General features: G+C 39.7%; 1 protein-coding gene across 3 annotated transcripts in view; it reads right to left on the bottom strand.

Annotated features, from left to right (window-relative positions):
* Window positions 1-1,818: 1,818 nt before the first annotated feature.
* The window catches only part of CAMKMT (calmodulin-lysine N-methyltransferase), a 529,198-nt gene continuing 518,138 nt past the window's right edge, over window positions 1,819-12,878 (bottom strand). The window contains exons 10-11 of one of the 3 annotated variants that reach the window (XM_007476878.3): window positions 10,076-10,207; window positions 1,819-4,142 (exon numbers count right to left, since the gene is read on the bottom strand). In XM_007476878.3, the coding sequence (XP_007476940.1) occupies window positions 4,065-4,142; window positions 10,076-10,207 (210 nt within the window). In that variant the 3' untranslated portion in view covers window positions 1,819-4,064. Of the gene's footprint in view, window positions 4,143-10,075; window positions 10,208-12,878 lie in introns of those variants that run through there. The other 2 variants (XM_056822285.1, XM_056822328.1) reach the window with 2 other exon arrangements.

Consider the following 12,878-nt stretch of genomic DNA (forward strand, 5'->3'; position numbering starts at 1 on the left):
TTGCACAGTTTCCAATATACAGCTACTGTATATATGCTCATACTTCAGGGTCTCTATTAACTATTGAATCTCCCATTAGCCATTTTATTACATTTCTGTTTACTAGCTTGTTGACATTTAAAAAGTCACAGTATGATCTGTTTAATCTATTAAAAAGTGGATTAATTGAAAAGTCAGGAGGAGGAAAGGACAAAACCAAGCCATTCCAAATGCCCAGGCTTCCCAGGCAAAGACGGCACAGAGACAGAGTATAACCCACGCCAGACCACTTATCAAGGTGAAGAAAAATTTGTCAATCAATCCCAAGGGGCCATTTTGGATTTCAAAAATTTCCTTAACATTTTGAATGTCTAGTTTTATTTTTAAAAATCAATGGCTTGGAAAAAAGCCATTTGCCTGGGGTGGAAATCCATTCCTCGGAGCAGCTCTGGAATAGTTCTGGAGTCCAGATTCATCTTTGTGCCAAGGGGCTAGCTCAGTCCATACAATTCATAAGGCCAGGGCTCAGGAGAGCCCAACCTCTTGGGGCATCCAGGGTCTGCGGACTAGAGACTAATCTCAGTAGTGTCAACATTTCCCCACTACGGAGGGCCATCTTTACTCTTGGATTTCCTCCTGGTCCGTAACCTTTCAAGCCTTTAGTTCCAAAGCTCTTCCCAGGAAAATGGCCAAGATTGACTCAGTACTGTGCCCATAGGGTCGGCTCCCAGTCAAGTGCTGAGTAAGCACAAAGGCCTCCTAGGTGGAGGTGGGCAGTAGGTGGGATGGGGATGGCCAATTCCTTTAAAAAAAATCCAAACTGTTAGGGAAAGGTATGGCTCCATTCAGCTCCTCAGGGTGAGGTGGGGTGGGGGGAAGGAGGGAAACAAACCCTATTGCCTGTAGCAGGAAAACCAGGTTCTTCAACTGTCAAAAGCAGTTAACTAGTTTAGGACAGACACCTGGCTGTTGAAATAGGGCTCTGGAGGGCCACTAATCCTTCTATTCATTCAGTTAACTGCTGGATCCCCAAAATTGATTCAACAGGTATGTAGTGGCAAATTCGGCCCATACTGAAGCCAAAGGGAAAAACAGCAAGGGGTGGGCAGCTCTTCTCTGAAAACACCCGAGGAACCAGCCAGAAAAGCTTTTATGGCCCCGACAAGTTTTCTGCTGAATACCAAGCAACTAAATTACCCTTCCCTAATGGAAGTTACATTTTCATGCTCAGTCAAAAAGCCAACAAAATACACGATTTATACAAAATAGCATCAACCTCTTAGGTAGCCTTTTCTAGCACTTATATCCCAATTCACTTCATATGTCTTGTGCTAAAATAAAATATATTTTTCATAACCAACTCAAATGTGGCTTTTCAGAGCATCACATGACAATCCACCCTGGGTAGTATCAGAAAAATTTCTGCCTTGACAAAATTAACTTAGTCTTACGGAGGTCCCCCGGGGAATCTATGTTTTACCCTAAACATGGTACAGCTTTGTCAGAAGCTAGGAAAAATGTATAGTGGCATAACACCAGATCAGGCAGGAGCCTTCTTTTTGAAATAATCATTTGCATCGTTATCTATGCCATGAAATGGATCATCCACTTCAACAACAGTTAATTATGTAGAGATAATTTTTAATCATAAAGCTCAACAGCTATATCATGATGGGCAAGTCCGTTAAAATTTGATATAACTTCCTAAATTTTGATCACATTTTGAACACCACCATAGTATATGATGCCAGTGTCCTATAAACTTCCAAAGAATATAAGGACTAGGGCTATTTCCTGGTAAAGGTCTTTTGAAAAATAATAGTGAAGAAACCATTAATCTTTTATAGTTGATGATTTATATGTTTTTATTCACATATTAAACCTCACAATAAGCAGGTCCCTGTACTGTGTGTATTTGTAGGCAGGGCCATCATGGGTATCTCCCTGAAAGCTTTCCAGGCACCATCTTTTGCCAGGATCTGGAGACATTATACCTGATGCAGACATAAAAAAAATCAACTCCTAGCAGTTCATTAAAAAAAAAATACATTTTCTTTTCAGAGAAAGAAACACTGAAATTTCTCCACCCCAAATGCAGAAATGAAAATAAAATTCTTGTCGATTTGTATATTTTTACGAGATGATCTAATTATTCTGCTCTCTATGTGTCAATATAGGAGTATATTTGTATATATCAGACATCGATAAAAGAATGGGCAGTCTTGGGTATCAGTGCTGTGATGGGGTTTCTTTGTCTCAGATTTTGTAACTGTCTTGGTGGGGAAAATTCTGTGCTCTTCTTCCCCAGCCCTCAAGAAGAAAGTAGAAGACGGTTATCTTCACTGTTATTTAAAACATCCCAAACGCTTCTGATTTTTTAAACAAGAAAATATTCAGCCAGTATGCAACCCATACTATCCCCAAAGGAGAGCTACCACTAGCTGAACTACTCAGCTAAATGGCTGGTTTGCATTGCCCTGGTCTTTATCTAACACTGAGAATAGACTGCTGTTTTATCCAAAGAGGAATAAATTGCTGTTATTGTGATGTTAGCCCATCACTTGGCATTGCAATTCAAGTTTTTGTGAGAAAGAAATGTATGATCTAACTGCGACTTGACCTATGCCTTGAGAGATCCATCTAGGTGCTCTAATGGAGCAGAAAAAGTGGTGAATATAAGGACATGCAAACTGATGGTGGTGAAAAATTTGTTTGATGATAGATGTGAACAGAGGAAGACTTTTAGGAGGAGGTGTTTTTACGGTAGCCAAGTTTGTTTAACTTGCAAAAAGGTCCACACCAAATCTTTCCTTTCTTTTAATTTTCTAAAAAATGGCCCTTTTATTAAATATCCATTATTTTGCCTCTAGTATTGAATGAGGATGCAAAGATAACCTGCTAATGGCATTACAGCTAAGTGTGCACAGATGATCCTTTACAGATAAACATCTGGATTTCTACAAAAGCATTTAAACCATTTTGATGAAGCACCAGGAAAGAATATGCTCAGATTCCCTGCAGAAAAGTGATTCTCTGTTAATCCTGGGTAGCATTCATTTAATGTTTACTATACCCTGGAATCACTTCAAATAACAATATATGCTTGGTTTAAAGAAGATAATTGTAAGACTGAGTTTTGCTGGGTTTTTTTGTTTGTTTTTTTTTAAATCCCGTGCATGTGATCCAGTTGATCAGCCATTTGTTTAGAATTTTTCTGGGAAGGACCTGTTTTTAAAGAGGCCTGAAGAACAGCAGCAGTTAGATTTTAGACTCGATAAAGGCTCACTTTTCATTCATAGTCAGAGCCTAAATGTGCTCTTCTTGTACCTAAACAGATAATAAGCACTCAGCACACTCCCCCTTCTTGACACAACACACTGAGACTAATCACACATAATTGGAGAGGAGGAGCAGAGGGCTGGGCAAACTATTGTGTCCAAAGGACAAATGGTCAGTTTATGAGGCTTTGGTCTGATGTAGTTATTTCTTATACATCTATAGGGGAAAAAAGCAGTGTGTGTGTATGTGTGAGAGAGAGAGAGACAGAGAGACAGACAGAGGGAGAGACAGAGAGAAAGACAGGGGGGGTAAGAGAGAAAAAGGGGGGGGGAGAAACAGTTAATTTAGGAGAGGTTCAAAGGAAAAAAAATTTTTGGAAGAAGAATCTTGATGTATGTCTCATTTAGAATCCTCCCCTAGACAAGAAAACCTATATAAAACTCTAACTAGAAAAAATTTTGTTCCCATTTAATCAGAAATGCATCAGAGTTTACCACAAGTGTATGTGAGTTGTGACAGGCAAACAAAACAGTTTGGTTCAGGAAGAGCATGAAGTCGGCTGGGAGGACAAGGAAAGCTCAGCTCTGGAGAGCTTGGGAATCATTGCATCTGAAAAATGGTAAAATCCATAACTCAAAACTCTATAATATTCAGGAGGTGACACAAGGCAGAAGTTTTAGGACTTCCCAATATCAATGTGCCCATAAAACCATTCTCTGTTGTCTTATCAATAACACTTATTTTTGTGAAAAATATATATGTGATTATGCATATCGATGTTTGCCTTCTACCAGTTGTTTAGTCTTTTATCCATGTTTGCTTAGAACTAGTAGAAGTGGATAATGAAGATTTTCTTCATATGTATCCCATTCTTCATCTTTCAACTGAAAAATTAAAAAAAATTAAGGGAAGATCAGTTTTTCTCCAAAGATAATAACTGGCTTTGATCTCTTATCTAAATGTATCACTTGTGAAAATTATCTTCCCCCAAGTACCCACAAACCTGACATGCAACTTAAAAGCAAGTACAAATTTTAGATATGAATCACAGGTTATTTTTGTGAGCAGTACTTTTCAGAACACAAACCAAAAAGCATTTTTCAAAATAAATCTGAACAACAAATTACTGATGCAGAAAGTTAATGACATTACCCAAGGATTTCCCCAAAGTGTGAAGTTTTTCACCAGGAGGTTAACTTACCTTCCCTAGACCAAACTAGGTGTAATGATGCTTCGGCTCCATCCTCCTCCCCACCCTATTGTGTTGGAGATCCCCAGAAATTAGCAGATCCCTGTAATACCTCAACACAACAGGAAGGTTTGCCTGGTCTAAGATATCAAAAAGGCTCTGTAGCAGCAACTAAAGAGTTTGCTATTTTTTTAAATTAATGATGTGAAAATAAAAAATTTCTTTCTCAGAGGAAGGGAATATCTTGGAATAGAGTCCCAACTCTATAGTTCAAGCTCTAGAAGGCCCCTGATAATAAACTAAAATTTCAAAAAGAGATTCACAAATCCAGAATTAACATTCCCTTAATTAGCCAGAATGGCTTTGTCATTTAAAGACCTGGTAAAAGATATTTTGCTAATTATAAATACCAAACGGATTTTTTTTGTGTCCAAATCATGCTAAGATCTTTGAGGGGATTTCTTTTTTCTTTATTATTACTTGTTAAATATTTTATTTTTTAATGATTTGGAGATAAGGACATCCTGTATATTCTTTTCATTTAGAGTCTGAAGTATTTTAAGGATTGATATAAATCAGCCAACCATGACCCCCAATCTAAACAAACGAAGCAGCTCAGCTCTGCTTTTTTTCCCCTCCAGAATGGCCAGAAAAAAAAAAATGAGTTATCTAGGACAGGCCACTGGAAATTAAATGTACCTGGAACATAGACTTTCTCTAGAGTAGAGTCTCTAGCTTTGGGACCTTCATTAATAAACACACTTTCCTCTTTCCATAAGGGGAAAAAGCTGATTTAGTCTTTTCATTCAATCTGCTTTTATGGAGCTGTTAGTTGTATAATCACTGAGGTAACTACGATTTATTTCCCAAAAGACTGTTCATTTGGAAAGATCTTTACAGAGTCTTGTCACCCCAACACAGGGAAGTTTTTTGTTTTGTTTTGTTTTTTATCTTAGGCACAATTCACCATTCTTTTCATTTTTGGAAGAATACAGGATCAGCAACCTGAAAGAGTTCCTCTAGTCAAACCACCAGTCAGGACCCAGCAAGTGCAAACATCTCGGATCCTACTTGCCCCCCACTTAGGAGAGTGACAGAGGGAATTCTCCCCCAAATGCTTTACTCTGGGTGGAGAGGGGCAAAGGCAGCTGAATTCTTTCCTCAGGGAGTGGGGATAAAGGAAAGTTGATTACTCAGCTTGAATCAGCTGACCTACTCACTCACAATGTACTAATAGAGAGAGACTCAAATGAGCTCTTTATAAAGTCCCTGAGGTAATATGTGGGATAAATAATTCTTCTGTAAATATGGGCTAGAAATCACTTTTAACTCGGATTCTGTGCTGACCTCTGCAGGCCAAAACAGAGGCTTCATTCCTGGAAGGGGGTAGGTCCAGTTCAATGCCTTCTGTGAGCCCTTCCAGCAACAGAGGAGGAGGAGGAGGAGGAGGAGGAGGAGGAAACCCTCCAAGAAAATATTATAACCTGTCACCAGATCATGAAGGTATCGAGACTATAGCATCAGGGCACTTGAAACACACACAAAACAGTTAGAAAAATACCTGCTTCGGTGGGGAATGTTATGTGGCTTAAGAGTAATTCCATGTATCAAAGCTATATTTCTGTGCCCAATTAATAATTATAATTTTAAGAAATGAAAAGGCACCTTTTAAAAAAAATGAACAAAAAGCAAATTGTGAATAAAACAATTTTTCAATTTTGCAGGTTAAAGCAAGGTCTTTGAGGACTGAACTAAATTACATAGCTGCTATTAGTGGCATAATGCTTTACTTCATAATTGGATGTAACAGGCTCAGCCTTACCCTGTGAATAGCTGCCGCAGGAGTGGAGTTCATACTGTTTACCCTTTACAGTATCCACAATTATCAACAGCACACCACACAGATTCTGAGCACCAGCCACTTAGAATGTGGCATTTTGAATAGATAAGCAGAAATGCAATATGGCCGTTCTTTTGACACAATGTCCTGACTTTACCACGGAGCCAGACTATTTTCATTACCAAGTGCACACACACGCATGTGTGTGTGTGAGAGAGAGAGACAGAGCACATGCTACATACATACACACAGAAAAGAAATCAACACAGGTAGTGCTGAGACAGAACAAAATAATGCTTTGGAGGAAGTGACATTTCAGAGGCTATTTGCACGAAAGGGGGGATTTTTCTATCCAAATTCCCAGCTAATACTATTTCCTGCCATTTCCCCCAAGTCAGACAGATCTCTATGCTCCTCAACATTGGACCAATCTCACATCTGGCCACGCTGGAGCCACCCAGCTGGGCAGTGGCTGCCAGAGCGAGCAGAGGCTCGGAGAGGGAGGCTCGGGGAACTGGGTTTTGTTTTTCCTCCCAGCGCCTGGGACGAATGCAAAGGCAGGATTTTAAGAGCATCCAGCACCTTCTGCACATTGGCTCCCGAGCAAGGTGGCTGCAGAAGGTGGGTGCTGGATAACCGGAGCCCTGGCAGAAAGTATAGAATGGCACAGATTTGATTACAGGCTTGCTTTTTTAACGGAAATAAAATTTCACAGCTAACAATGAAAGGTGAAAAGTTTAAGAGGCAAAGCTGTTCCTCCTGATCACTGACTGTTAATCAGCTTCATGGGTGGCTGCCTAAATCTGTGGATTTTTTTTAACTTGCACTACTGCCAAGATTGTAACTAATTTTTTCCCCCTGTTGTAGGAGGAGGGGTGAAAAACTCTACATAGGAGGCAGCTGTGTATGAGTGACATGAGGCACTAATGCAGAGGGCAAAATTAAAATTCATGAATCTCTTCACAACCATTTGTGTAACAAGATTAAGACGGGACAGCGGCAAAGAGCTGTATTATCAGGCGTCTTACAGTTCTCCAGCTGGTTACGCTCTATTCCAAAACAGTGGGGCTAAGAGGATAACATGCAGCCTGAAGGAAAACTCCTCTTCTTCATTTGGGAGCAGGCTCATCCCAGGGAAGATGGAAGTTTGCATCGAGATGGAGGAGAAGACAATTGGTTTCCCCGGACGGAGAGGGAAACTTTTAAGGCTGGAGCTCACTAGTATAAGGCAAATAAAGGCTGACTCTCCCTACCCGGGGAGGCAAGTACTCCTGGGCTTGGGGCCCTCATCCAGCATCTTGAGACACTTCCCACTCTGTCCTGAGGAGGGATGGGATGGGAGCCGAAGAGAGCCAATGGAGCTCTCTGGGTGGCTTTGACATGGGATGAATTCTCAGGAAGGAACCCTCTGAAGCCAGAAGGATGCTGCATTCACTGCAGACCTGCTCACCAATACCTGCCTCACTCAGAGGGGATCCCTCATTTTGTAAATCACAATTACAAGGGTCTCCCTCATAGCTCTGCAGATAGTATCTGGCCTGAGTAATTAATCTAACGAGATCAGAAGCCCTCGAGCCTGGAGAACCTGATGCTTTATGGCTCAGCCCAGAGGTCAGGCTGGTCGACACCGTATCATAATTATGCAATCATAGGATTTTGAGCTGGAAGAGGACTTACAGATTATCTTCCAGTCTAACATATTCATTTAACAGATGAGGAAAACCGAGGGCTGGAGAGCCAAGATTCGAAAACATAACTCCTGATTCTAAAACTAGCACCTTCCCATTTGGGGCTAAACGCCACCAAAAACCTTTGGGCACATTGTTGCCATTCGTGCTCTACCAATTACCTACGGGTCTTCCTCCACATCTCCTCCTGGCAATATTGTATTACATTTCTGCTGCTTAAAAGATGACAAAAGAGATCCCTGAGGTACCACGTAAAATGAATGTAAGGGGGGGGGGAACTCATATACTTTGATTTTTAGACATTTATGCTGAGATAATGAATTAAGGCCCTCTGTCAATTCTACTTATTCAATAAATGCTACTTTTGTGAAACCAGTCAATCCGTCAATGATTATTTTTGAGGGTGCTTATTTATGGGCGTGCGCCATGCTGAGGGAGGCACCAGGCAGAGTTTAAAGAGAGAGTCACTGTTCACTGAGCACTCAGGCAGGTAAAGGGGGGTAGCCAAGGGCTCTACCATCGACTCGAGAAGAGTCAGCCCAGACGCCTGGATGGACATGTTCCACGGTACACAGCCCAGTAGAATAACCCAATAACTTGGGTTTTCCAAGCTGACAATGAGAAAATACATTTGATGTTCCAGGAGATGATAATGATAACGATAATAATGATCCACATTTATATAAGTGCATGGCAGCGTGTTAAAATTCATCATCGGGCGACCTCTGTACCTCTAATCTCTTCCCTAGCTACTATAGCTGGAGAGACCACTCTGGTAAGAGGGACGGAGAAAAAAAAGGGGGGGGGGGAAGAATAGGAGAGAACATTCCACCTACCTACCACATAATACCCTAAAAGCCATTCCTCCTATTCTGGAGGTGGGGTGAATGATGGAAAATAGGCTTCTAGGCAACAGGATGCAAGCTGAGTTACCTGCCATTTTCTTCCCCTCTTCCCCCCAACCCCCATAATAAATGGTGGACCAGATTCTGTTAGAAGGAATAAATTGCTAGTTATAGAAGTATTTAACTCTTTCGGTCCACAAAGTCTTATGTAGGAAACCTTCTAGGAACTAAAATGGAACCTTGGTGACCCCAGGAAGTCACTGCATTTCCAGGAAGTGCTTAGCTTCTTCATTCTCCTTTCAAAGATGAAACTCATTCTTCATCCCCTTTTCTAAAAACAAGACATTTCCTACCATACCAATGGGTAATAAAGAGTGTGAAGGAGACTATTAATATTTTCCCAGGAGGAAATCAAGGTCAGGCCTTACTTTTTGCAGCTACAACTTGCAAAATCATGACAAGCCAAAGGCTCTTGCTGAGGTCAGATTAGCTCGGCACAAGCGATTTCTTTGAGGCATGGAGCAATGCCCTAAAATCATCAGAGGTAATAAATGTGATACTGATAAGCCTGACATGTATTAACAAACGTGGGATTCCTAAAAAGTTTTCTGCAGAACACCTGCCTCTCAGTGTCCTAGATTACTCTTCCCCTATAAATAATAAAAAGGCTGATAACACTGCTTTATGTAAGCAAGCTTAGAAATCACTCTCAGATAAGTGCTTTTGACCTAAATCTTGTAGCTCCTCGATCTGACATATAACCTCGCAACTGTGAAATTCTGTATGAGATTTAGCGGTCTGAAACTGCCAACTGACCCAGCTATAAAGCCAGGGGAGATAAGGATTTACAGTACGATATGATACAATTAGACATTCACCTTCTATTTATTTTGGGACAGCAAAGCATTTAACCTACTTAAAGGCAGGAGGTTTTTAATTAAAATATAAATGCGTGTTTATTATTCATTTCTATGCCATCTCCCCTGCATTCCACAAATTAGTCTATTATGAATGAAAGATTAGTTTGTTACAGAAAAAAGAGTAAACAGGAGCTGTTTCTATAAAATCCTCCTAGACGTGCAAAGATAAAAGATGACTTTGACACACAAAAATAATCAGATACAAATAGCTGTTCAGAAGCAACATACCTAAGGAGTACTTTAATCAAATATTTAGGTTACCTGCCAAAAAGACCATGATCTCTTCAAAATGCAATGCGGATTAAAGTGTTATCTAACACAAGCAGAAAACTAACCTTGGAGTGGAAGTTTGAAATGTGTTCATCATAATTTTCATGTCTTTGGAGAGAGAAACCAGCTTTTTCAGCTAGATTGCAAAACTGGTTTAAAGTAGTCCCTCGGAGTGGGGCAAATACCATCGCTTTCCCCTAGAACATTAGAAAGGAAATTCACACATTTTCAAACTGGAAAATAACCAGACAGATGTTGGTGAAAGCATTAAGTGTTGCTTTTAGGCAGGGATATACAATTGTTTTTACTGAGGCTTCTACAGAAGAAATAATAAAACTGGCCATTCATAATAAACCTAGATTTTAGTGAAAGAAAAATTACAAAGTATTTTGACAAGTTTTTTTTTTTAACATCACAGACACACAAGCAATACATATAACAAATGGGGAATGCTGAAACTTCATGTTTTGTACACTACACACCATCCTTCTAAGGACTAACATAGACATCTTTTTTTTTTTTAATCCTTACCTTCTGTCTTAGAATCAATACCAAGAATCGGTTCCAAGGCAGAATAGCAGTAAAGACTGGGAAATGGGGGTTAAGTAACTTGTCCAGGATAACACAGCCAGGAAGTATCTGAGTCCACATTTGAACTCAAGACCTCCTATCTCCAAGTCTGGCTCTCCATCCAAAACTGAACCACCATCTCTATTTGCCCCTAACATAGAAACCTCTTGGTTATCATGAGTGCTGGAACTGTGGCATATACCCACTGTTACTGAATATCCAGGGCAGAACATCTCAATAGTATTTGTAGGCATAGGTGTACACAATATCCATTTATTATCCATTAAAATGCTTTTGTGAGGAGATCCTCCTGACTAAAAAGGCTACATAAAAATATCTAACTGCCAAATTTTTAGGAACATGTGGAATATTCAAATTTCTCTGCTACCATCAGCCTTTACCATTAACATGAGGTCAGGCAGACAGCTCCTGTTTCTTGGTTCCCAGCTTCACTGAGATTCATCATAATGGCCCTGATTCCAGCAAAGCAACTCATTCTAGAATTCCAATATTTGAGTTTCCATAAGGCTGATTTACTAGAGCAAATTGTAACATATACATAGGCTTCCCTCACGGCCATGTTGCCTTAAGAGATTGATGTTTCCTTCTTCGGAAAAGTATTTATTTCCTTGATTTCAGAGGGACCTTATATAAAGTCCCCCTGAAAGACAACCACTAGGGTTTCATACAGGCTTTTGGTTCTCCTTTTCAAATCTTCAGATGTCCAAACTGTCCAACTATCTTTGTCTTTCTAAAGACGTGTGTAAGCCCCTAATTATTTTTAAGGCTGTCAACCACTGGCTGCTGGCACCGTCCTACAGTGAAGTGTCACTTTGGGTGAATTTCGCAATCATGAAAACATACCATATTGCTCCTGAAGAACAGATTGTCATTTAGAGCGGGAGAAGAATATAGCCCAGAAGAGGGGAAACATCACGGAAATTAGAGCCATCAGACCCAGTTCTGATGGGAAGTCACTTAACCTCACTTTCTCAGTTTCTTCATCTGTCCAATGGTGTAACAATATCCTCAGTGAGGGGTTGTTTTGAGGATCAAATGAGATCGCATATATAAAGTATTTTGAAAATAAGGGAGGGGGGAGGAACACGATTGTAATATTGAATTTTATTTTTTATAGCATCCAATCTAAGGCAATCAAATATTATCTTTCATAAACATTTGCTGAATTAAATGCATACAGACTTACTTCCCCAGCTACCTGTATGAGGACACACTGTCACACACACACACACACACATACTATATTTTTATAATGTGTTTACATGTATATAAGCACACCAAGGCACATAATTATAGCAGCGCCATTCATGCCACTACACTTATGGGTCTGTCAGCTTTTCCATTATTAATTGCTATTTTCAGGAGGTTTTCAAACTTAGCCACAAAAATTCATTCTGATGTGAAACTGGATATAATACGTGGTCTCAGCAGGGGAGCGAAAGCCTCCATTAAAAAAGAAAAAAGAATAAAGAATACTAGTAGGTCACTTAGTCATTTCTGAAAGCTGGTGGCTTTTTAGATGTTGGAACAATGAAAACTGTTTCATTTAAAGCTGTCTACCAGAATTGTTTTATGGTCACAATGAGAGTCAAATTTTTAAAGCTATTATCTATGTTATACATTAAAATCACTGCCATGAGTTTCTTGGGTTAAGCTGATGTTCTGTTTCACAAAGCCAGTCCACATTTTGCTACTAACTTGCTAGGTGACCTTGGATAAGTCACTTGGCCTTAGGTCCCTTTTTTGTTCTGCAGTTCTGTGATTTTATGGAAACACAAATACTTTAACAATCTGTTACTGGCTGGAAGTGATCTTACCCATTGCTCATAACCCTTTTAACACTGCCTTTGAACTTGACTTGTATTCTGCTTATGTTGTAGTTGTTTGCATATAGGTCTTTCCTTCCTTAAGGGCCTTAGTCTTATGTCATTTTTTGTCTCTCTAAGGCCTAGGGGCTAGGGCCCTGCATGTCCATGGTAGGCACTTAATAAGCAATTATAAAATTTAGTTGAATAGCTCCTAAAATTTTGAAGACCAAATCCATATTCTGAATGATCTAAAAATGAAAGTCCTTGAGAGACTTGGAGGTCTATTTCTCTGCTTTAAAATATCCATATGTGAAGTAAAGTCAACTCCTATTTCTAATCAACTCTATTTTCAGCTTATTAAGAGAAATAATGGCAGAGAGTAATTATTTTAAACCATTATTTATTTACTTTTAAGTTCATCTTCCCTTGTCTCCTCTCCTTCCTTTCCCCCTCATTTTCTATTTATCCT

The sequence above is a fragment of the Monodelphis domestica genome, chromosome 1, assembly GCF_027887165.1.
Source record: "Monodelphis domestica isolate mMonDom1 chromosome 1, mMonDom1.pri, whole genome shotgun sequence".
Classification (NCBI taxonomy): Eukaryota; Metazoa; Chordata; class Mammalia; order Didelphimorphia; family Didelphidae; genus Monodelphis; species Monodelphis domestica.